Source organism: Crassostrea angulata, chromosome 3 (assembly GCF_025612915.1).
Source record: "Crassostrea angulata isolate pt1a10 chromosome 3, ASM2561291v2, whole genome shotgun sequence".
NCBI lineage: Eukaryota > Metazoa > Mollusca > Bivalvia > Ostreida > Ostreidae > Magallana > Magallana angulata.
This window is the reverse complement of record NC_069113.1, coordinates 47,116,752-47,139,478: the sequence shown is the minus strand read 5'-3', so window position 1 is coordinate 47,139,478 and position 22,727 is coordinate 47,116,752. Positions and strand designations below refer to the sequence as shown.

General features: G+C 33.9%; 1 protein-coding gene across 8 annotated transcripts; it reads left to right on the top strand.

Moving 5' to 3' along the window:
- The first annotated feature begins 453 nt into the window (after window positions 1-453).
- On the top strand, window positions 454-22,437 carry LOC128175654 (CREB-regulated transcription coactivator 1-like). Of its 8 annotated transcripts, none has more exons than XM_052841450.1 (13): window positions 454-620; window positions 732-860; window positions 985-1,122; window positions 3,027-3,088; window positions 4,002-4,034; window positions 8,101-8,204; window positions 12,103-12,170; window positions 12,359-12,402; window positions 13,168-13,501; window positions 13,994-14,266; window positions 15,553-15,750; window positions 16,358-16,661; window positions 18,066-22,437. In XM_052841450.1, exons 1-13 carry the CDS (start codon window positions 507-509, stop codon window positions 18,227-18,229), a joined length of 1,965 nt encoding a protein of 654 aa, XP_052697410.1. In that variant the 5' UTR covers window positions 454-506; the 3' UTR covers window positions 18,230-22,437. The 8 variants fall into 8 exon arrangements, with proteins under 8 accessions (XP_052697410.1, XP_052697406.1, XP_052697409.1 ...); XM_052841446.1 differs by having other exon boundaries at window positions 18,003-22,437; XM_052841449.1 differs by having other exon boundaries at window positions 16,358-16,676.
- Window positions 22,438-22,727: the final 290 nt, after the last annotated feature.

Here is a 22,727-nt window from a genome sequence, read left to right as displayed (position 1 = left end):
GTACGCGTATTTCGTGAATAAACGCGTACCTCATCATGCATTTTCCCTAAAACACGTATATAATTTAGTGAATACGCAAAATGTTTGCTAAAAAGTGTAAATTTTGCGAATTATCGCGTAACTTTGCCGACAAAACCGACAAATACTGTTGAATATATATATATGCACTGCATGGCGAATATATATATATAGTCTCAGCTGGGGACGCATGTCAGGCTAAACTAAAGATAATATAGAATCTGGAAAAATGGGAGATAACACAGAATAGGAAGAGTGAAAGAGAGGATTAAATAATTTAATATGCAATATGATCGATTTCCTGGTAAATATGATCATCATTATGAAGCGAAAAGTTTTATGCTATTTGTTACATATATTGAAGAGCAGGTGCCCGATTACGCTGACATCTATCGGTGATCACATGGCCCTATTCAAAGTTTTGATTGGATAATAATAGGACGGACCCCCTGCGATGTCAAAATCATAACAAGCCTGTCGTTTCTGCCATGATGTCGAATCCGCGTAAGTTTAGCGAGAAAATAGCACTTCATAACCAAAAACAAGCAGAAGAAACAGCAGCATTTGAAGCCATTCTCAGAGATGTATCGTTTGCAACCAAGGTAAGGCGCACTTGACCGATTTCTGATCGTAATGTCGGATAGAAACACGCGAAGCGAGGTGAAGCAGATTGTCATTTGCATGATACTGAACACCGTTTACGTTAATTTCAGTGTACTTCACAAAAAAGCTATCCCCCACAACAGCATCTACAGTTACATCAAAACATTGGGACCCAGTACCGTGCCGGCTCGCTTCCCAATGTCAATCAGATGGCTACAAATTCTCCCATTGATCTTCCAGTACGTATATTTTTTATTTTCAAAACATGGCGGATCAAATGTAATTGTTGTTATATTGATCGGTTTGTTTGTTATTTTCGATTTTATGAGGTATCACGGGGACCTTTTATGTGGTATATTTCAGTCTGCTCTGCGTGATTTCGAGGATATTCGAGCGGGCGGTCCAATACATAACAGAGTGGATGGTCGAATACACAATGTTCGTGACAGGGGAAGACAACTCGGTCCTCACAGAAGAGCATTTCCTATGGACAAACCACGGGTACATATTTCTGTTTTATACCCTCTACCTTCAAACCAAGTCAGTAAAACACATGAATTATACCACTAAGGCTGCGTTGATGTTTAAAGAAAATTTTTGTGTTTTTGTGTGTTTTTTTTTTTTTTACATATTCTCATAAAATACTGTCCCAATACTTTTCTGTATCAATTTTTTACTGAATAATATCTTAATAAGTTATTTTTTACGTACATTAGTGACCAGACCTATACTAGTTCACTAAAATGAAAAACTTCGTTGAAATGAGCATGCTATTTCATCATATAGTTATTGAAGGACTATGTATTGCAAGCGGCATGAAAGTACCTGGATCATAGTTGTGCAAAGTGTTCTGAGAAGTTTGATATGGACCACAGAAGTCGGCTTGCATTATAAATCTACATAATGTGAATTTCCAAGGATAAAAAACTGTGAATGTATCAATAGAGAAATCCAGGACATTATATCTTACTTTGGTTTCAAGTATTTTTTTGTTGATAGAAATCCGAGATTATCACAAAAAATGCTACAGAAATGTACTGGGACAGAGTGTAAGGAACAAATGGACATATATGCATACCTTATTCACTTGGTTATAAATCCAATGATTTAAAGTATGGATTGGTGCTGTTTAGGATTTCTTGATTCATGTTTAGTTGAAGAAAGAAAGCACCTATTCCTAAACTTTACTCTTAAAGTTCAGTACTTATGTACTTACTTATCCTCTCCGTGCCCCGGAGGATGCATGAAGCCGTTTAAAGTTCAGTAATATCACAATAATTCTTGAAAAAATTGTGTACTTTACGCTAAATATGTTATCATTGAGATACAGTTTGTTTAATTGGTTGATGTATAATGTTACCAATGTAAAATGATCATGTTAACAGTCTAAAAACATTTTTGATTTAGATCAGTGATCAGGGTAGGTTTGATCAAGGCAAGTTTTATCCCTGAACATGATGAATTTTGAAAATCAGAAAGTTCTATATTACGTGAACAGTTTCCTTTAGTCTGTGATAAACTGTTTAAATCTGCATAAGTGTAGTTTTGTCTATTGCAATAAATTTGATAATATATGGAGTGGAAAATGTATCTGTAAACAAACCCGCTTAATTTTGCAAAATTTATTTAGGAAAGATGCACATAATGATTATGAATTTCTTCTTTAATATACTCAAGGGATATTGAAGCCGTTTGATTGCTTTGGCAACACATGGAAATTTAAATTAATCATTTGATGAGGGTATTTTAATTGGTAATTTAGTCCCATTTGTACAAACTTCAAATGTCTAATATGTTTTGATCAGAAGAAGAGGAATTGATGCTTGTAATTAAAAGCACAGTTTAGTGCTTACATATGCTATAATGGAGAATGAACATACCTTTATTGTTCTTTGTAAATAATTAATGATGTTAGTGCTTTGGGAAATAAAATATGTTTTTTTGTTTTAAACTCCTTTAATCATTTGTAATTTTTTTTCTTAGTTTTTTTCTAAGGCATGATTTATTTAGTGTTTGTTGGAACTTAATTCATGAAATTGAGCAATAAAAAATGTTCCTTTTGTTCAGTATTTTTTTTCACAAGTTTGAGGCCATTTTTTTGAAACTTGAATCAGTTTTATTGTTGTAAGAATTTTACCGAGTCTTCTATTGATTGAATTAATATATTCTCTTAAAACTTGCAAACACATTTCAGAAGAATTCACTCATTGGTTTCATGTTGCTGAAAATTCAATGGTTAGGGCTAAAAAAAAAAAAAATAGTGTCCCTGTCAACAGTTGTCACTTTCTTAACTTTATTTTTGCAGCTAACACTGCTTCATACTGTAAAAACAACTACTTTGTCTTTAGTAAAAGTAGTATGTTTTTGTTAATCTCTAATTTTGCTGTTTTGTTTGTGTTTTTCAGAACGACTGTTCGCCTTATGGATCAGCATACCTTTCACCTCCACCTGATACAATATGGAAAAGGTAAGGCATTATATGAATTCCCATCGCTATTTCTTACCACCTTCCCAGTGAATGGTCTCATAGATTTAGTGAATGTATGGATTTATACCACTGTGAAATGGTATTTTCAAGGAAGTCCTTGCTTTAATATTTCTGAAGATTTGATTTTATTGGCACCTGTTCTGCAGTAGAAAACAGTTTTGGTTTTTAAGAAATAAAGATTTTTGTATGTTTTCCAGATCTTTAAATTTTGACTGATACTTGGTTTTTCTCAATTCTGTAAAATGTTACTAATCAGAGAGGTATGGTATAGTAGTTGACCCATATATAGTCTAATGATGAGTAATATCTCAAGAGAAAAAAATTTCTTGATTACTTTATTCTTAGTCTTTCATGAACATTCCAATTTTCCATCTACCTCAATGATAAATCAACAGTATCAGAAAAACACCCACAATTGTCAAATTTTCACCTTTAGGGATTTTTATAAAGTTGAGAAAATTTCATAACATGGAGATAATTATTAAGCTGACAGATTAATTGCAATGTAAGAGTGCAGTGGTTTAATTACTAAATACAGATTTTAAAGTTAATAGAAATGTTTTGTGATATATAATTCAACAGCTTGGAAAAAAAGGATGATATCTATCAAAATCAATATCAAAAAACACAGAAAGTAATCTTCTGAAGTTTAATTCCCCCAAGTATTTTATCTTGAAAAATTAAAAAAAGATACCTTAAACAATATATTTTAAAGTTATTTTAAGTCTTGTGTTTGTTTTTTTTTTTATTATTTTGTTCCATTTTGGTTGCAAAATGTGTTTTGCCGTTTTTTCCTTTAGAGTTTGGTACTTCTGATCTAGCTTCAGTTTTGTTTTTACACTCTTCTTTAACTCCGCTCTGATTTTTGTTTTGACCCTCCTACCATTTTCAGGACGCAAATGATCCGCAACCATGATTTACCACGGTGAGTTATCCAAGAACCGCCTTGCCTGTGGCATACTATAGTTATATTCCCTTTGCATGGTTTTACTAACTGTACACTCTGCTGTTGATTTGGGAGGGTGGCAGCATATTGTATGTGTTTTTGTTATAACATTGTCCGAAAGGTTTGAATATTTTTCGAAAAAAAATTATGCTACATGTCTCCATAACTGTAAAGACTGTCAGAATTTAACTGTGTTATTTTATCGGCAATTTCTTTGTTTTATTTGAGTGGATTTTTTTGCACTGCGTTTATCATTTTTCCTTTAGTGTTGAATTTCTTTGTGTGTTGAGGAAAAGTGTTGAAAAAAGCCATAGCTAAGAAGAGCTTTTGTCACCAATAGAACTCACAACAAAAATAACTGTATCTTGGTTGATTTTTTGTGATTTAGTTTCAGGTGTTAAAATAATGTCAAGATTTAGGATAGTGGTTATTCTTGCATTAAAAAAATTAAATTTAGAAGTTGATGTGAAATTATTGCGAAAGAAAACAGTCATGCTTTTTGCTTCTCTTAGCAGTGGAAAGAATAAGATATATCTACATTTATGTGCATAAGTCATGTATATGCTTAATGTACTGTTTCATATAGATATACTCTTTAACCTGTCATTTCATTCCTTCAGTAGTTCAAAGAAAATTTATTGTGGCAGAACTTAGTAAATACCCTGAGTATATTGTATGAGTTAGAAAGGACCAAAGCCAAAACAAAACAAAAACCCTAGCCATATTTGCTAGTCCAACAAGCTTTTGCTTCCATTGCTGGAGTGTGTTGGAGTATTGCTTTGATTAAACATAAGCAGCCAGACAGAGTATGTAGTATAGATATAGTGGGAGTGGAATCTTGTTTGATCCACTCCAAGAAATAATTCAATGGAATTTTGCTAATACACGTTAGCATGCAGAATATTGTTATTTGTCGGCTTGCTAGGGACATTGGCAAATTATGCAGTTGGTTGCAGAACTCCAAGTAATGGTGTCTGGATGTGCATGTGGTATGTGGGACAAGGTTACGGGGATTATGGGGCTATGTGAGCCCACCTGACCTAGTTAGACTGCAGCCTTGAGTAACCCGTAGACATTGACTGTTAGTTAAGCCTATTTAGCGTGTGTAAATAGATTGACAATTTTTTTGTTAGATTTGATATGTTCTTATGTAAATGTTGCTTTTGTCAGTGATGATTAATTTCAAAAATCCCCTTTCCTTTAGTATTCCTGTTATTAAAGCTGATAATATGTAAATGAAGGGAAAACGGCCTTTACATGAGTGATTAGGTGTAGTGATTTTAATACCTTAGATATAATATGGATATGTTTTAAATCTATTTAGTATTTACCGTTATGTTTTTCTCATCAATTATTCGTAATGATTTTATTCATGTTAGATAAATCCGTTAAGAATTTGAAAACCTTTATCTCCTTGTTAATGATGAACCAGGTGTTGCATTTTTGTGTTCTGTCAAAAATATGTCCCAGATGTCTGTTTCAAAGATGAGTTATCGCTGTAATATACTACCTATAGATGATTATGTTAGATTTTCCTTCCATTTGTATCATACATTTTGGTTGATTATCATAGTGTTCACAGTTCATCTGAGAAATCATCACATAGACTATTAAAACCGATCGCTCTCGCTCACACCTGCTGTGAAATTGCTAGTAACAAAGAACATACCCTATTACTCCTTCCCCCCTTGATTCTGGTAAAAATCAATATACAGGAAAGAAGTGAAACTACAGGGAGGGGAATTCTGTGTGTACATTTGCTTGTACACTGAAAATAGCTAGGCATTGTGAGCCAGTATCATTTGGAAAATCATTAGCGGAGACCTAGCAATCATCATTAAATCAGTATATGTAAATTTCTGTATGTTAATCTGTAAATTTTCTGTAAAAATACATAGTTTTTCTATGAATAGGTTTATGAGAGTGAAAAAAGGTCATATTCAGCGAATGTGCCTGACATGAAAATGAGGTGAAAGAATGACTTGCTTAAAAACACTCTTTATGACAATAAGACAAGAAATTTGAATTAACCATGATATGAAATGGAAACTAAAATTTGACATAGTTTTGGCTTAGGATATCATCTTTTTCAGTTAGAATTGAGTCATGCTGTAATAGAGATATAGACACAAGATAATTAGCTAACTATTATGGCCACATGTCTCTTTGTTTAGACTGCCTCTTGTTGCTTATCCAGCCCTCCTACACTCAAGATGATCTTGTGACAAAAGAATAAACAGATCTGCATCAAGCCATTAATTTTATGGATGATATGTGTTATGGGATGCTGCACATTTCTGACATCAAAAAGTGTCGGATCATAAAAAAAACTTCATGCAGGATCATTTTTTTTGGGGGGGGGGGGGCTGAAAAATTTATTACATGTACTTAATATTTTAGAATGAAGATTTAGTCGGTGAAATTATGCATTTTGAACTATTGAACAAAAATAATTTTTCTTTTAACTCCCCTATGACATGTATGATATCCCAAACTTTATAGCACTAGAGGTAGCCATAACCGTTGTTCATTAATATTTTTAAACAATAAATATTCAATTTTTAAAACTCAGGAAAGAAAAATCACCTGAGCAATTTATCTTATGAGGATTTTGCAATCTGCATTTGTTGGCATTTAAAGAGAAAGTTGCTTAAACTTCTTCTCAAGTAGGTTATTTATAGAAAGATTAGGATTAATTCCTATAATTATCAAGAGTTTTAGATTTGATTGATTGTTTTTAAAATGACCATGAAGAATACAAGTAGGGCTTTGTGACTTGTCCCAATTAATGCCCCCCTACACTTCTAGAAGCCTGCAAAGCTATCTTAATGCATTATCTATAAATGATTTATTCTATGATATTTACACACATTGGTTTTTAAATTGTATAGAAAATTTATTAATACCCCCTGACTGCTCCATAGATATTGTGACTTGTGGGGAAAATTCCTGAAAATAAAAAGCATGTAATATGCCATTAAATGGGAGCTTTTCTGTGGGTGTAGATAGAGAAGCTTGTCATAATCTGGTCTCACTCTGAAGTTTATCAATACTAATCGAGGATAATCCTTCCTACAGTTAGATTTATGGTGAGAATTATTTTTGAGAATAGGCTGACAAAAGGCCAGAGTTTGGCTTTGTTCATATTGTACCTAGGTCTGTGATCCTTGTTCAGTGATGAGCTTCCAGCAATCGGTGGAGTGTTTTACTTTTCAATCAATGCCTCCAACTTCCTGAAACTTCTGCAGAGCTATGCTTTGAGTGTGTGATTTATGTAGGCTAGAGACAGTTTGTTCAACAGAGTGCAGAGACTGAAGGTCTCAAAAAAAAGTATTGCCATTGATTTTTTCCTCTTCGCAAATCCAACTTCCTAAAGAGAGGTGTTACAACGTAGTCATGATAATGTCAGGTGTTGAAAATTCTAGCATGCAAGAAATCTCATTATCTCGTTAATTCTTTGCTATGCAGTTTGAAATAGACATTATATATATATATCAAAAGCCAAATTTTGTAAAATCTCCACAGTAAACTATATGATGTAGCTGCAAGCTCTCTGTGATCCAAATATATACGAGTCTGTGAAATATGAACCAAATTATTCCTCTGTCAATGTTTTATCTATAGCATTGAAAGCATGCTCCATTCATTATTGAGCTATTCAAATATTGGTCTGTTTTCTGTGTGTATATCTAGTATGTGTTCTTTAATTCTGAGATGCTATTTTTTTCTAAAATGATGTATAAAATAAACCCTTTCTGCTGTTGATAAAGTGAAACAATATATTTCACAACAAAACCTCTCAAACCACAGGTATATCAGAAATCTCAGGAGTGTGGATCAAAAGGAATATATATCGGAGAATTTTATGGTCAGCTCTTTTTGTAACTGTCAACTTTATATTTCAGAAGCAGCTCCGATTCTGCTCTTCACACGAGTGTAATGGGAACCACGAGTACTCCCAGCATGCAGCTTTTTTCCAGCCCCTACAACTTTCAGACCAAGGAAAACAGTATGTTAATATGTGTTTCATATTGTGCTCTTTCAGAACAAATTCGGACTCTGCTATTCACACCAGTACTATGGGACCTGCTGTAAATTCTGAGCTGGACAACATGCCTAGCCCCACAACTCCCCCTCCACACCGCAGAAGTAGGTCAATTTTACTTACTGATTGGATAAATAGGTCACAAGATGTCACTAACATTATATAACAAACTAATACACACTAGTAGCTGACAGTCACAATAATACTCAGCCTTATTTTTCTTCTCCACATCTTGCATATGTCTTCACACAAGAAAGTCTGATAAGTTAGATGGGTTGAAACACAGTGTAACTTGTTTAAAAGTTTGCTCATCCTCTCATAAATCTTGGCTCTATATCTGGATAATTCAAATAAAGAAAGAACAACAAGTTTGATGGCTAACAGAAGTGCCTAAATAAAGTTTAATGTTATGACCATTTAAGTGTAATTGCATTAAGTTTTGGTCCAGTCAAAGCTAGATTGAAAATTGCACAGATAATTAACAAGCTATAATCTTTAGTTAAATAGACCATGAACTATTGATCTCAAGTTTTATATCCAAAACGTCATATTTACCTATTCTTTTATAGAAATAGGGGAAAACACATTATTTTATTGAATAAGGTATTAAATTAACATATTAAAAAACCTGCCATTAAACCAAAGTGACTCATTCAATTATAGTGAAAAAAAATATGGAGAGAAAAATGATTCAATGAATTTTAGAATTTATTTAACAATGCCAAAAAAAATCCCCAGTCCTGTCCAGCAGTGAGGTGTGACGGTGAAGAAATGGGTCTTGTTTTATTTCCTGTATTGCACAAACGTATTAGCGGTAGAAGTGAATGTGATGCACTGTGAATCTATGTGTAGTTTTGATTAACCGTTTATGTTGTCTTCTGTGATGTACTTTTAACACCGGGTTCTTTTTTAACTTGCGGCTTGCATGACAGACTATTTCATAAAACATTTCATAAATTGTCCACAGGACATCTGTATTGTTATGTATGGTGCCACTCTGAAAAGCAGAGATATGATGTATGTTCTGTTCTCGTAATATTTTTGATAGGAGTCAATATTTTTACCTGTTGGAAATGGATTATATTATTGATTTAATCCCGCACTCTCTCCTTTTCTCTCTTTCTGGTTTACTTAATATATTCCATATGTTGACATTTTAACTTTTAAGATGTAATAATTTCTGACATTTTGGTTTGAGAAATGCAAACTGCATATCTACACAACTAAATTAAAAAGCAGTGGGGCTGACTTTGAGTCAGTAGATTTCTAATTCGATAATGATTTTGCAAAGGGGAGATAATTCAGCCCCAAATATTGTAATTAATAGGCTGATAGTAGAAAGTATGCCCAGCAGTAATTCTACCAGTGTGATTGATGGTTGTCCAACCATTTTGGTTACATTTACATAAGTTTGATGACCTATTATGATGTTTTAGTCCTCTTTAAGATAAGGTGTACTTTTTGTCAGAGATCTTTTTCAGAGTTTGCTGTACATTTTATTCAGAGATTGTCAGATAAGCTGCATTATCAGTACCTTTCAATATACTGTTTTTCTGTCACGACCATGGGAACACAGGGTCTTTGTTAGGCCACAGGATCGGTTTCTGTTACACATATTAGCTGTCAAGAACTACATCAAAAACTATTTGTCATGACACAAAGTCAAAATGTGTGAAGACTTGTTCTAATCAGTTATGCTAGGCGGAAATACTTGAAGATGCCGACTACACGAGAGTACCCTAGGTGTGGTCATAGTTGGAATAATGTATAAGATGATCTAGCAAATGAAAGGGAAAATGGATCAGAATTAAGAATTAATCAAGGTCATTGTGATGAGAATGGATTCTATAATTAGCATGGAACATCAGAATTAGAACATCAGAATGCCTGTCTGTCAACTGTCTGTGTTTTATCGGCAAATATGTCTGCACACACAAAACAAATAGAAACGAATGTCCTCCCTCAGCGCAGGTATTTACATGTGCAGAAGAATGGAAGAGATTTTGTTGTAGAGAAGGCCGTCTGTGTTACAAGGTGTAGTCACTAGTGACTAACTGACTATAGGAAGTTCTGATCCGTGTAATCTATTGCGTAAATTGTTCAAGTGAGAGACAGTGAACAGAATTCATTTAATCCTCGTTAAAAGACTTAAAGTAAATCTGCATATTTGTTGACATAAACATGAATCTGATTATTATGATGAAATGAAGGAAAAGATTCATTCATATAGTTAAGAATAAGTATAAGGAAATAGGGTTGAGAGATGCTGCAAAATTTGTATTATGTGTGTCTTCATTGAAAAAAAAATTATGATTGGACAATACTATATGGTATATTTCTTTTAGATATCAAAGAAATCTGTACAAAATGCAGTTTTGGATATTGAGTCACAATAACATTCTTAAAGTTATTCAGTGCAGACTAATGATGAAATAACCCATTACCAGTGATGTAGTAACATGTCAAGTTTCACCTTCTGACATGATATGTGTATACCTTAGCCTCTAGTAGGAGATTAACATGATTTCTGGATTTTGATCGTAACTGATGATAAAAATCCTGTAGATTATTTTGTAAACGTTGATTTCAATTTTAGTAGCCAAAACATGTATTTGGTTAGTACATGAATACTTAATTGATTTGTGGGCTCTCTTGCAGCTAATATGTACTAACAGAGAGAATTAAGTAAACAAATATATTTACTTGTGACAGCTTACCAGCTATAAAAACAGAGTTATCTATTTGGATCATCAATGCACACATAATCATTCAATAAGAGTATTTACATAATATCTGATCTATGTGTATGAACCAATGTCTTGTAATTCAAGTCGCATATCAACAAGGATGAAAGGATGATCCCCTTGATTCCCTCCTTCGAAGCCAGTAAACAAAGACCTAACGCAAAATTGATCGAATTTTTTTTTCTCTTTATAATTCTCCAGTTTCTTCATGGATTTTGTTCCCTTCATATTGTATTAATTCTAAATAAAATGAAGTTGACAATGGGGTCGATGTTAATATGAAGGGTATCATGTGCTATTATCTGAGACAACTATGGCCAAGAGAAAACAAAGATGGTAGACTATCCAATCAGAACTCTTTGTTTTTTATATGGGGGGGGGGGGGTGTTTGTAAGTAGGTTAACATAAACATGTCAAACAAAACAAAAAGTCTGTCTGAAGGGGAAAAATTGATTTTGATGCAAAATGACACAACTCTGTTGCGGCAAGTGTTGGGGATAAACTTAAAACTACATGTACAATATTCTACTGTTATATAAAGTTGTATGCTACAGTGATAAGATTATGCCAGTGAACAACAAATGTCTGCTGAATTTTTAAGAGTGAACTTAAAGTTAAAACAAGCTGGGCTTGTTTCTCAGATCCTTCTGCATCAAAATCAATCAACAATGGCGGTTGTTACATAAATCATTCATCTATCACGTAAATATGTAAACGATAACATTGCCAATTAATGGTGTCTTCAATATTTGCTGCTCTGCTTGATATACAATCAATTGTTTTGGATTGCTTGGATCCCAGTGAACTGCTCAATTATTTACACAGGAGGAGTAAAAAAAATTTAGGGGGTTGCACTGAGAATGGTTCTGGAGGGAAAATCTAGATACTTTGGCTTTTTTTATGATGCTTCGGAACATTTCCTGTGAAGTTCTGTTGTATGAGCAGTTCGATTATAAGGCAATTCTGGCATGCTTTCATTTATAGGCTTGTTTTATCATACATTCAAAATCAGTTAAACTAGTCTCTCTTTAAGTGAGAATGTTTTTGATTGATGAATCACTGATCAGTGTGGTATAATGAGTTAGACAGAATCTGTACTAATTAAGTCCCCCCTTTTTAAAAAAAATAACATTTCAAAAAGTTTTTCTTCTTTTTAAGACATTATTTATAACAATTTTTTAGAAGCAATGAATATCGTACAAGAAATACAATTAAATAAAAATTTAACCATGATTTTGATTTTGCCCATCATTTGCAGTTGTGGAAATGGTTGGAGAAAACATGGGAAACGACAATATGAGAAAAGGATTCTGGGATCCCAAACAGGCAAGATTACAAACTATACCCATAACCTTTCATCTTTAAACAAAACAAAGGGAAATCTAACTATTAATTGCTGCTTCTCATTCTTAATTATGAGTTAATTTGTTTCATGGATTGCTGATTAAAGAAATCTTTGCCTCAATAGAAAAACTTTTTAATATTCTCATCACGGTTCTGGTGAAAATTTGCAGATGCCTGGTTCACGACCCAAATCCTGTGAAGTTCCTAATATCAAGTAAGTAGTTTCAATTGTCTACTCTCTGGAATACATATCATCTGAAAAACAAAAATTGCTAGGATGCACTTTTTGAACTGCTCTTCTGGAGAGGTATCTCGTTTAATGTGTATACCTATAAGACAGTGTGTAAACAAAGATTGAAAGTGACAATTTATCAAGAGCAATAAGTGGCGAGTGAAATCTTCTTGTCATTAAAACACCATCCACTAGTGTCAGGCTGTTGCTATTTAAATATTTGTCTACCTATACAAGTCCATTACCTTTCGGGAGAACATTTATCTTTTTCTTGAAACTAGACACACTTTAATATTCAAGGAATCTCTTTCCAGTTCTATTGAGTATTGAAGCAGTTTATATAAGTTTGAGAATTCTATGTAAAGTATATATAAATACAGTATAGGAAGGCAAATCATCAGGAGATGTATGAAATATTATAGTTAATGATAAGTCAAGGTTAAGCATCAAAAGGTCAGGGTCACGATGTAACAGGTCACCATGTGACAAATTTTAAAATATGTACATATAGGTATGATAATGGTTGACAATGCACATTGATTTTTGAGAAATTGCAACCAGATTTGGGACAGTGTCAAATTTGATTGATGAAAAATTTTGAAATAAATTCGTGGTTTTAAAGTTCTTCATAGCAATGATTTTGTCTTCTTGCTATTATTACACGTTTAGGCTTGAGGGAATTATTGTTATTTAGATGCAAATGCCATGTTTCTTATCATTTAGGATTGCATGTTCTTTGTACTTCAGTATCTACCCCTCTGCTGAACAAGAGAACCACACAGGAGGAGTGCAAGTACCAATAACGAACAACACGGGCTCACTGCCCGACCTGACAGTCTTGCACTTCCCCCCACCCCTGACCACCCCTCTAGATGCTGAAGACCAGAATTACGGTGCCCAACCCTCCAATCTCTCTCCCACTAGTGCCCATCACGTTGGAATGGTGCCGCAGCAATCCGCTAGTCCACAAGCCCAGAGTCCAGCCCAGAGGAGGCGGCCTCACCAGGGTGGACCCAGCCCACTTGTTCTGAGCAGCTCTCCATCACAACAGATGAGAATGCCCCACTCACCACCAGTTAGTGTAAGTCATATGATCCATATGAATGCTTATAACTGTGGTGCATTTTTCTCATTTATATCCCCCCCCCCCCCAAGTTTGAAATTGTCTCTTATTATTAAAGTCTTTTTTTAAAGAGCTACTTAATTTGAGTTTTTGTAACTGCTGATTTATCTTTGATGTTGTTAATGTTTTTTTTTTGGTTAGTTTTAATTGTATTCCTAATAATAAATTTTATTTTTGTCCACAATTAGCATGCTTTAAAAATTCTAATGTTCATGTTAAAGTTTTAACGCTTGAAAGATTAAAATCAGACTGACAAAAAATCTGAGGCATTTTTCAGGAAGTACATCCGTACATCAGCATAATGTTAATTGTGGAGTCCAATTGTTTGTATAATTGTTAGTTGGAGTAAGCTGTATTTAATTTTTGTAATTGTGTTGTTGATTCGGGTTGTAGGTCTACACGCCCCCATGTCTTTATGTTGTGCTGTAGTTCTGTTGTGTATACTCATAGGTTCCTAATCTTGATCCCAGTAAATTGCCCATGGATCCGCAGATTAAACAACAGTTTTTGTTACGCTTACACCAGCAGCAGCAGAGACATAGGGCTCCTAATCATTCTTATCAGTCGCAACAACCCCACCCAAACCACCACCACTCAGGTGGAGGGGGAGTGGGGGCACCCCACCCTTCCTCGCAGCAGCCTCCAAATAACGCGGTACTACAGAATCACCAACAAAGGGTTCCACAAGTTTGTATCACTACCGCCGAACAAAACGACTCTCAGGTCAGTAGCCCAATTAGGAGCATGTTAATTCCCTTCAAATCTCCATATCCTGCTTGACCTCTCATATTAACTTACTCAACCCTGCTAAGTTCTCATTTGATCAAGCTTGGAATTCAGCATTTTGGGTACTTGTAATTGATTTGATATCATGGCCATAATTTCTCTATTTCTATCGAGTGGACATATTTTTAGTTAAGCCCCCTGTGTTCCCAAAATAATGGTGCTCCTTAAATATGACACTTATAGATCCAGAACATGAATACAGGGAGACATCCCAAGGGCTTTGAAATGCCACCAACCCACAAACAACCAAATCAAAGTTCAGGAGAGCAGTAATGAAGGAAAATAGTCTGTTTTAGGGCGTTTTTAGACCCCAGTTTTAATATACTTTTAGACTCAATGTTATTTGTAACATTTTTACTTTCTTAAAATGCCACTCCTCCAGAAACAGAAATGCGTTAGATTTTTTTTTAACCAGAAGCAAAATTAGAAACCAAGTCATAAAGAATTTAAGCTTCTATATTTACTGAAGCCTTGTTTGCCACTTTGAGAATAGAGAAGAATCAATACTCCAACTACGTGTATGTTCCTGCCATTCATAGATGCTCCTGAAATAGACGTTATAGGATATTTAAATATACTAGTGACTTGTTTTATCCTAGAGTGTGTATGCTATTTAAGGCCATGCATTAACACAGAACTGTTAAATTACGCTATCTTACTTTTTAATGGTTTTGCCCTACTTTGTTTGGAGTGCATGCAATTGCATGTTTAAAATTCATTGGTTTTTTCTATGCTTTTGTGTGCGTGTGTGATGATATTTTTATCCCAGCTGTCAATTAAACAATTAATTTCAGAAAGTATTTCAAATATGTGACAAAATGTTCTGTTATTTTCATCATTTTTAGATAAATGTTAGAATTTTCATTTACATATTTTGGAATTGAAATAATTTTATTCAATAGATGGTGTTCAAAAGATCTATTGACAGAGGGAAATTGAAGCTTAGTTATCCTTATTTTGTCTGTAATACAGAACATGGTGTCTAAACTCATTGCCAAAAATAAAAGAACAGATATCTGTATCATATCTGATATTAATTTTATCATCGAGTAGAAGAAAAAACCATGGAAATATGCATATAATTCAGATACCATAAAAAAAATAAAATGAAAAAAAAGAGAAAAAATAAACAGACATAAAACTAGTTATTGAAATACTGATTATTTGATGTTTGCTGTTTTTTCTATATCAGGTTTTTCATTGATTTCCTCTCTTCTTTTCAGCCTTCATTATCACATTATAGAAACAGTGTATCAGAGAACTGTCAGTCTCCCACATCCCCCCACTCACAACCATCCTACTCCCCCTCACAGTCACCCGGGTTGCCCCCCTCCACCTGGAATAACTTCACCGACAACTACCATCTGCAGCATCAACAGCAGACACAGGCGTTACAACACCAATTCGAACAGTTCAAAATGGTGAGTGGTGTCACTCTTGTTAATCTTTGGGTATAAGTTTGGATTGTTTGAAAATAAATAGTTAATTGTGATGACTCTGGGAAAGTGAGAATAATTAGAAAGATATTAAAGATGTTTTTTTAAGAATGCCCTTTGCCATAGAAGTTGACAAAATAGTTTAAAGATAGATATATAAGTGATTCCCAAGCTTTTGATCCCTAAACAAGACCTGGTAATTTGAGTCCAGTTGTAATGGTAAGTCATAAAAATTTTTTATGAATCCTATGCTAATGTTCTCATAGTATTGGTTTTATATTCATGTAAGGAAGCCAAACCATCTCACACCTTCTTACTTTAAAGTTTTTTGTTTTGGCTCAGGTATGCAGGCTGCAAGATTAAGGGCTATTTTGTTATAGGTGTATTTATCTCTTATTGATAGAAGTTGAATGGTCGAAGATTTATCTATTTGTTGTTTAATTGCAAAAGCAATCAAAAAAAATAATCGTTCAAAAACCAATACATGTACAAGATTGTTGTGTTTTTTTTATTCAAAACTGGCAACTTATTTCAATATCCCCCCCAAAATATTTAACATGAATATCAAAAGTAATTTTCTGTGTTTATTCAGTCACCAGACAACCATTATTCAAGTGCTGACAACATACATGTAAACACGACGAATGGCGTCAGCAGCGGAAGTTACACCATCTCGCAGCCCTCGGTCACCATGTCTCAGGCGATGCTGCACGGTCTGACCGGGAGTCAGGAGTTCCATCAGCAGCAGCAGCCTCACCACTACTATATACAGCAGACCGACGTGGGGGGAGGCGGGGGTGGTCACTCCCGGGGGGGCATGAACCAGGGCCAGCTACAGCAGCAGTCCCCCCATCACCTCCCCCACCACAATAAGATCCCCGATATTGTGTTTAACGGTCAGTATTATGGAGGTAAAGACTGGTTTATTACATTCTACTCTTTTTTTTTATTACGTTTACTGTGGAGTCATCATTGTTTGTGGAGAACCAATGTTTGTGGATTTCGTGGGTAACCCTTGCCCATGATTTTACATCCCCACGAACGTATATACAAGTATTTGTTTAATATTCATTAAAATTATCCCAATTACACTACCAACGAAATTACATCCCCACGAACCAGGAAATTTTTGGCTACCCACGAACATTGTCCCCCACGATGGTATGCATCCTTTTGAGATAGGAATATTTTTAAAGAGGGGTTGGGGATTGTAAAGTAAGAATTTTGTTAATTGCTGAAGATATTTGCAGATTGAAAATTGAAAAAGATTATATTGTCTTATTAAAGCCCACAGTAGAAATAAAGCTCAAATGATTTATCTGCATTTATGCATTCATTTTTAGGGTCATAATTAGCTGAAATTTTGTATTTTGCCAAATATGATACACAATATTGTATAACTCACAGCCTTCCACTTTTGGAAGAAGAAAAAAAACAAAGTTGTATGTTGTAGAAGAGACTGCTTTTACACTCCTTTTCTGTGGAAAGTGAAAATGATTGCATTACATGGAAGGGGGGGGGGGGGGTTCTCCACATAATTTGTAGTTGAATACCTTGTGTCGTTATACTATAGGGTAATCTTTATCACAGAAACAAGTGCCTGTATCAAAACCCATTGCAGTGTGTAATAGTCACCCCAAAGAAATGTTCTTTTAAAAGATCGGGTATTATATTTGGCATAATACGGTGAATGTTTTTTCAGAATAATGTAAAAGCATTCATACTTATCACAGGATTGAAAGCAAACATTTTAAAACCTTTGTCATATATGTTTATTATATAAAAATTGTGCTTGTCTAGGTATAGAAAACAATAATGTATAAAAATTTGAATAATTAAGATAAAATTGAAGATGAGCAGTTGTAACATGTATGTGTATTGTATGTCCTATGCTTGCACAGATCCTGAAGTGAATGTACCGGTACATAAGGAGAAAATATTGGATACTTACGTTTATTCACTTGTAAAAAATGTAAAGTTATTGAGAACTCGTTGTAAGTTGAATAAAAACATAAACTGGTATACGATGTAAGGTAGAAAATAAGTATGAGGCTCCATTGTTAAAATTTGTCACTGAGCCAGTATGTCACTAATAGAATGAAAAAGGAAGCTGAAATTGAAAAACAGAATTTACTGCTCCGACCTTTTGGATCTGTGCTTAGTTTGGTACATGGGATTATTGATATTAGAAAGCTTTGTTGTTCTGTGTGCCAGTGTAGTGCTTGTTCTTGTTTTAGGAGCTGACGATACAAATTCATATCAACAAGACTTTGCTAAAGAATTGGGTCATGCTATTACAGGGATGGCAGAGAATTTCGCCGATGACTTGTTTGGATCGGACGAAGAAGTTCTTAAAGTGGGATTAGGCCCCTTGGATTTTGATGGACTTCAGATGTTAACAGACCCTAATTTAATTACAGACCCAGCTACAGAAGATAGCTTTAAATTAGAACATAGGTCCTAGATCTGTGCTCTCTATGTGAACTAGTATCTCAAATAATTTATTATAAAATGGCCTCCAAGCATTTTATAGTTGTGTAGAATTTGTTTAGTTTTCATTCGAGGACTTCGGTTCATTAGTTCAACAGATTGCTTTTCTGTCGCCTCTTGTGTAACTAGTGGTCCCCATTTTGTCTATACATGTATCAGGATTCATTTTTCATAGAGATCAGTCATCAGTGCTTTCCAAGACATTTTAATTGTGTGCTATTTCTCAGCAATTTAGAAAGGTGATGCAGTGAGGTTAATGTGTAATAATATATAACAGAGCACAAGTGAAGTGTGCTCACAACACCTGGACTATATCTTCTGTATCAACAAGACTGCCACCAACCAAATTCTTCAAGACATTCCAAAAGTCTTCTGTACCCTATTCTGTCTACTACAATTTTGCCAGTTCCTGTCATGTGATTAATGTCTTACCATGTGACCTGTGTTTGTCATGTGATCATAACATGCTGCCTTATGTATTATGACAAAAGGAGAACAACCAGAACTTGACAGCTAAGGATTGGGGGATACGTTCGAGTTCTTGTGAATGTAATACATTATTCACAATATTGTCTAGTCTCTCTAAGTGCTCTTGGAAATTGTTGCCTGTAAATTAATAGAAAGCAGGTTTCATAACTCTGGGTTTTTTTTATCATGACAAAGAATGATAAATACTCCTGAGTTGCAATAACAGCAAATTTGTTAATAAGGGTTAGTTGTAAATGTATCAAAGCACAAATAAGGACTTCATTACTTTTTTATTGGGGTTACAAATTCTGATCAGTATTCAAGAAGCTTGAATATTCAAATTTTTCTGAGAATTATGTTTGAAAATCTTCCCAATGTTTGATTGACTACTGTATAATTGTTACCTTTGTTGAAGTCAGACCATCTATCTTGTACAAGGCAACTTTTTACCTACTGTGTGTTATCCAATCTTATTCTACACTAGCTTGACATCATACTAACTCTGGAATCTCAGACACTTAGAACTGGTCTATAGAGACCTATTTTTTGTGTGTATCATTGCAAAATCTAATGCCATATCACTTGTATGATAACTGCAGATTGTAATCAACACATCCATTGATTTTGATTTTTCTTTTTTTAATTATTGATCAAAATGTATTTGATATTCAAATATGATTTCCAGTTGATTTGGAAGTATTTTGGCCTTTGCTTTATTAGACTCTCAACCCCATAAACAGTTGAACTCCGTGTGGTCGCGTCACAAAATTATATGTCTCTTTACCCTTTTAAACAAGACAGGGGATAAAGCCTCATAGTATAACAGCATCATTGGATTTCCTGTGGATAAATGGTTTGATTTAAAATTGTAGAAAACTAGTCACAAATCAAAATAAATGAACCAGTACATTCATACCAATGATTGGCATGATGTTAAAACTTCCAAACAAATATTAACAGGTCTGCAAATAGTAATGCCAGTTTTTCTGTATTCCGTAAGTTTCTGTAAACCCAAACTTTTGGCAATATGAAAGCAACCCGGTTAAGGATTTAGAATTGTTGTTAATGTTAGCAGAGATAAATATGTCGAGGCAGGTGGGGTAAGTTGTCCAGCCACATGCAAACTGTACAGGTACAACTGTTTACCGTTCTTTGGCAGCTACATCTCCATGTTTTGCTTTCAGAAGAGGGCTTTTGGTTGTAGTGTATACTAGTATGCTTTTTAAAGAAAAACATTCAATATGGTCACAAAGGATTGATGAAATCTCAACATAACAGATATCTGTCATTTAGAAGATTTTATCATCTACATTAATTTATTGCATTTAAGGAGATTGGAAAATTCAGCAGAGTTAAAACTTTCTCCAGTTAAGTCCTTTCCTGTCCCTTTCACTTATCTTGGTTGTGACAGCAATTTAAAGAAGTCAGCATACAATAAAAACATCATGCATGATTGGCACTGTTTTGATTCAGGAATACATAAATGGCAAATATAAAGTTAAGGGAAACTCGATTTTGTGATCTACTTTGGTCTATATTTTAGTATTAAGTTTTGGGCATTGTTGTATCTGATATTAAATATTCTAAGTAATGAAGAAAAAATTGTAGAACTAAATGTGGAAAACCAACTGGTATTGGAAAAACAGAGGTTTTGTTTTGCATTAATTGTCGTTAGGTTTTTTGAATGAAAGAGTATGTGTTGTTTTGCGTCCAATTCATGTAGAGTTTGTTTAATTACTGTAGCTCAGATATGTTTTATGTACTAAGACTTAATCAAAAAAAGATTTCTCCCCAAGTTCTCTAAACAATATTTGTTTAATGTAATCATTTTATCTTTACCTAGTGTATTTAGCAAATCTGCTTTTTATACCTTGCATACTGGTTTATGTGTAAGAAAAAAATCTTTTTAAAGTCCATGACGATATTTTCCTTTGTGAACACAGCCATCAATGTTGACTTTTGTTTCACACTGTATCTGTTATGGATCTCATGACAAACACCCTGTAGTTAACTGCCTTTCTATTGCCTGTGTGCGTTTTTGTTCTGCTTTATGTCATGAATGTGATAGATGTCTGTGATTTTATAAAAGTTATTGGTGTCTTCAAGAAAGCCAAGTGCGTATATTAAGTTCAAAATGTCATGTTGGATATATTTTGGTCATTTTTTATTCAATATTTTACAGTCAATTTTTTTTTCTTACAAGATCATTTTTTAAAACAGGGTTTTGATGGGACAAATCACACAGCGGAGACATTATCTTTTGATTTATTGAAGGCCAGCATTCAGTATTTAATTTTCCTGAAAGCCTTTTATGTATGTTTGTACTTAATATCATGACATTGATTCCTTCCATATTGTAGCCATACTGAATATGCCCCCTACGTATTTGTACATAAGGGATGGGTTTAATCATCAACAGTGTCAAAAACTAGATTCTTTCTTCATTAAAAGAGCTATATTTACGAGATCAGGTGACTCAGATCTTAATGTACTTGTTTGTTGCATTGCGTCAAGCGATTCAATACCCCGGTTATTCAGCATGCTTGCTTTGTTTGTATGTACAGATGATATGCAATGGTATTCCCCATAGATTATGACCACTTGTAGTGTATTGTAACTGAGACTCTAGATCAACATATCTCTATGAAACCACATAAATATGAAACATTGAACTGTGTAGATGAAAGCAGATTGTCCATTACTTGTTACAAAAGTATTAGTAGAGAATCAAATTGTATGTGTGCATGTGTGATGGCCAGTCTGTGGTTTCTCTGAGTGCTTTTAATGTTGTTTACTAGTTTTTATCTGGATTATTTGTATGAAATGTTGATTTGTTTAGAGTTTATATTTGCTGTTGATGTAGGCAATTCAATCTTTTTATTAAAAGTCACTCCAATTGGTGCAGTTATGTTAGTTTATGCATGAAGATTAGTTTACTTGTGTTTCTGTGTGTAGTAATGTATGTGTGGGTGACCCTCTCTGGACAAGGGGAACAACTTGACTCTATTGCTATTTCATAAAGGTCTTAGAAATGTGCATCATGATACTTCCCATTTAAAAACAATATTTTAGATGTTCTGTAATTTGCTCTTTAAAAAGCTGTAATTTCTATATTCTTTAGATTTTGATACACTGGGATAAATATTTGATGACAGAATTTTATATGAGACAAATAACATATTTGACTGATAACTGTGCTAAAAGGTGTTTTCATTGCCTAGAGAGGGTCACTGTTAAATAGAAACATCTTCCTATTTTTGTTGTAAATGGATTATGAAAAGAGGAACCTGGAATAAATGCAGCCTGATTTTTATCTGATGAACTATACCCTCTTTCTGTTGCATGTATTTGTTTATTGTGGAGATATTTATATGAACAATTAAACTTTTTTATATGATACTTTTTTTGGTAAGAGAAAAAGGGAGAGAGAAATGTAAAGAATAAATATAAATATATATATTTGCATCTATATACTTGTATAAAGTTTTAAAAAAGAAATGTCTTTTTTCATAAATTGTATCATTTTATTGATATTGCTCATTGATGACATGTGATGGCTGTGTTCTATATATAAGCATATATATAAAGTATGTAAACAAGGCGATTTTTAGCAATGTCACCTGACACATAGTCATCATCTTCATCTTCTTTTGTTACGTGAGACTTGTTGTCCAGTAATACCAGATCTACTGGAATAAATATATGTATACCTGACTGGCTCGACATTGTTCTTTTCATATACGACTCGGGGGGGGGGTGTTGTTTTTTGTTTTTTTTACAACAAAATCCAATTCATTTGGGTTTCCCCCAATTATGTTTACCAGGGCATTTTTTCAAACTTAAGGCTCTATCGTGAAACATTTCTTTGTATAGAAGTTTGACATCACATGTCCATACCATATTTTCTTTCCGTTGGCCCAATCTGGCTCAGACTCTTTTGGGTGAAGGCAGTGCTTTGTTTTATAACAGACCTATTATCTACAGTATATGTTAAATCCTTCTCT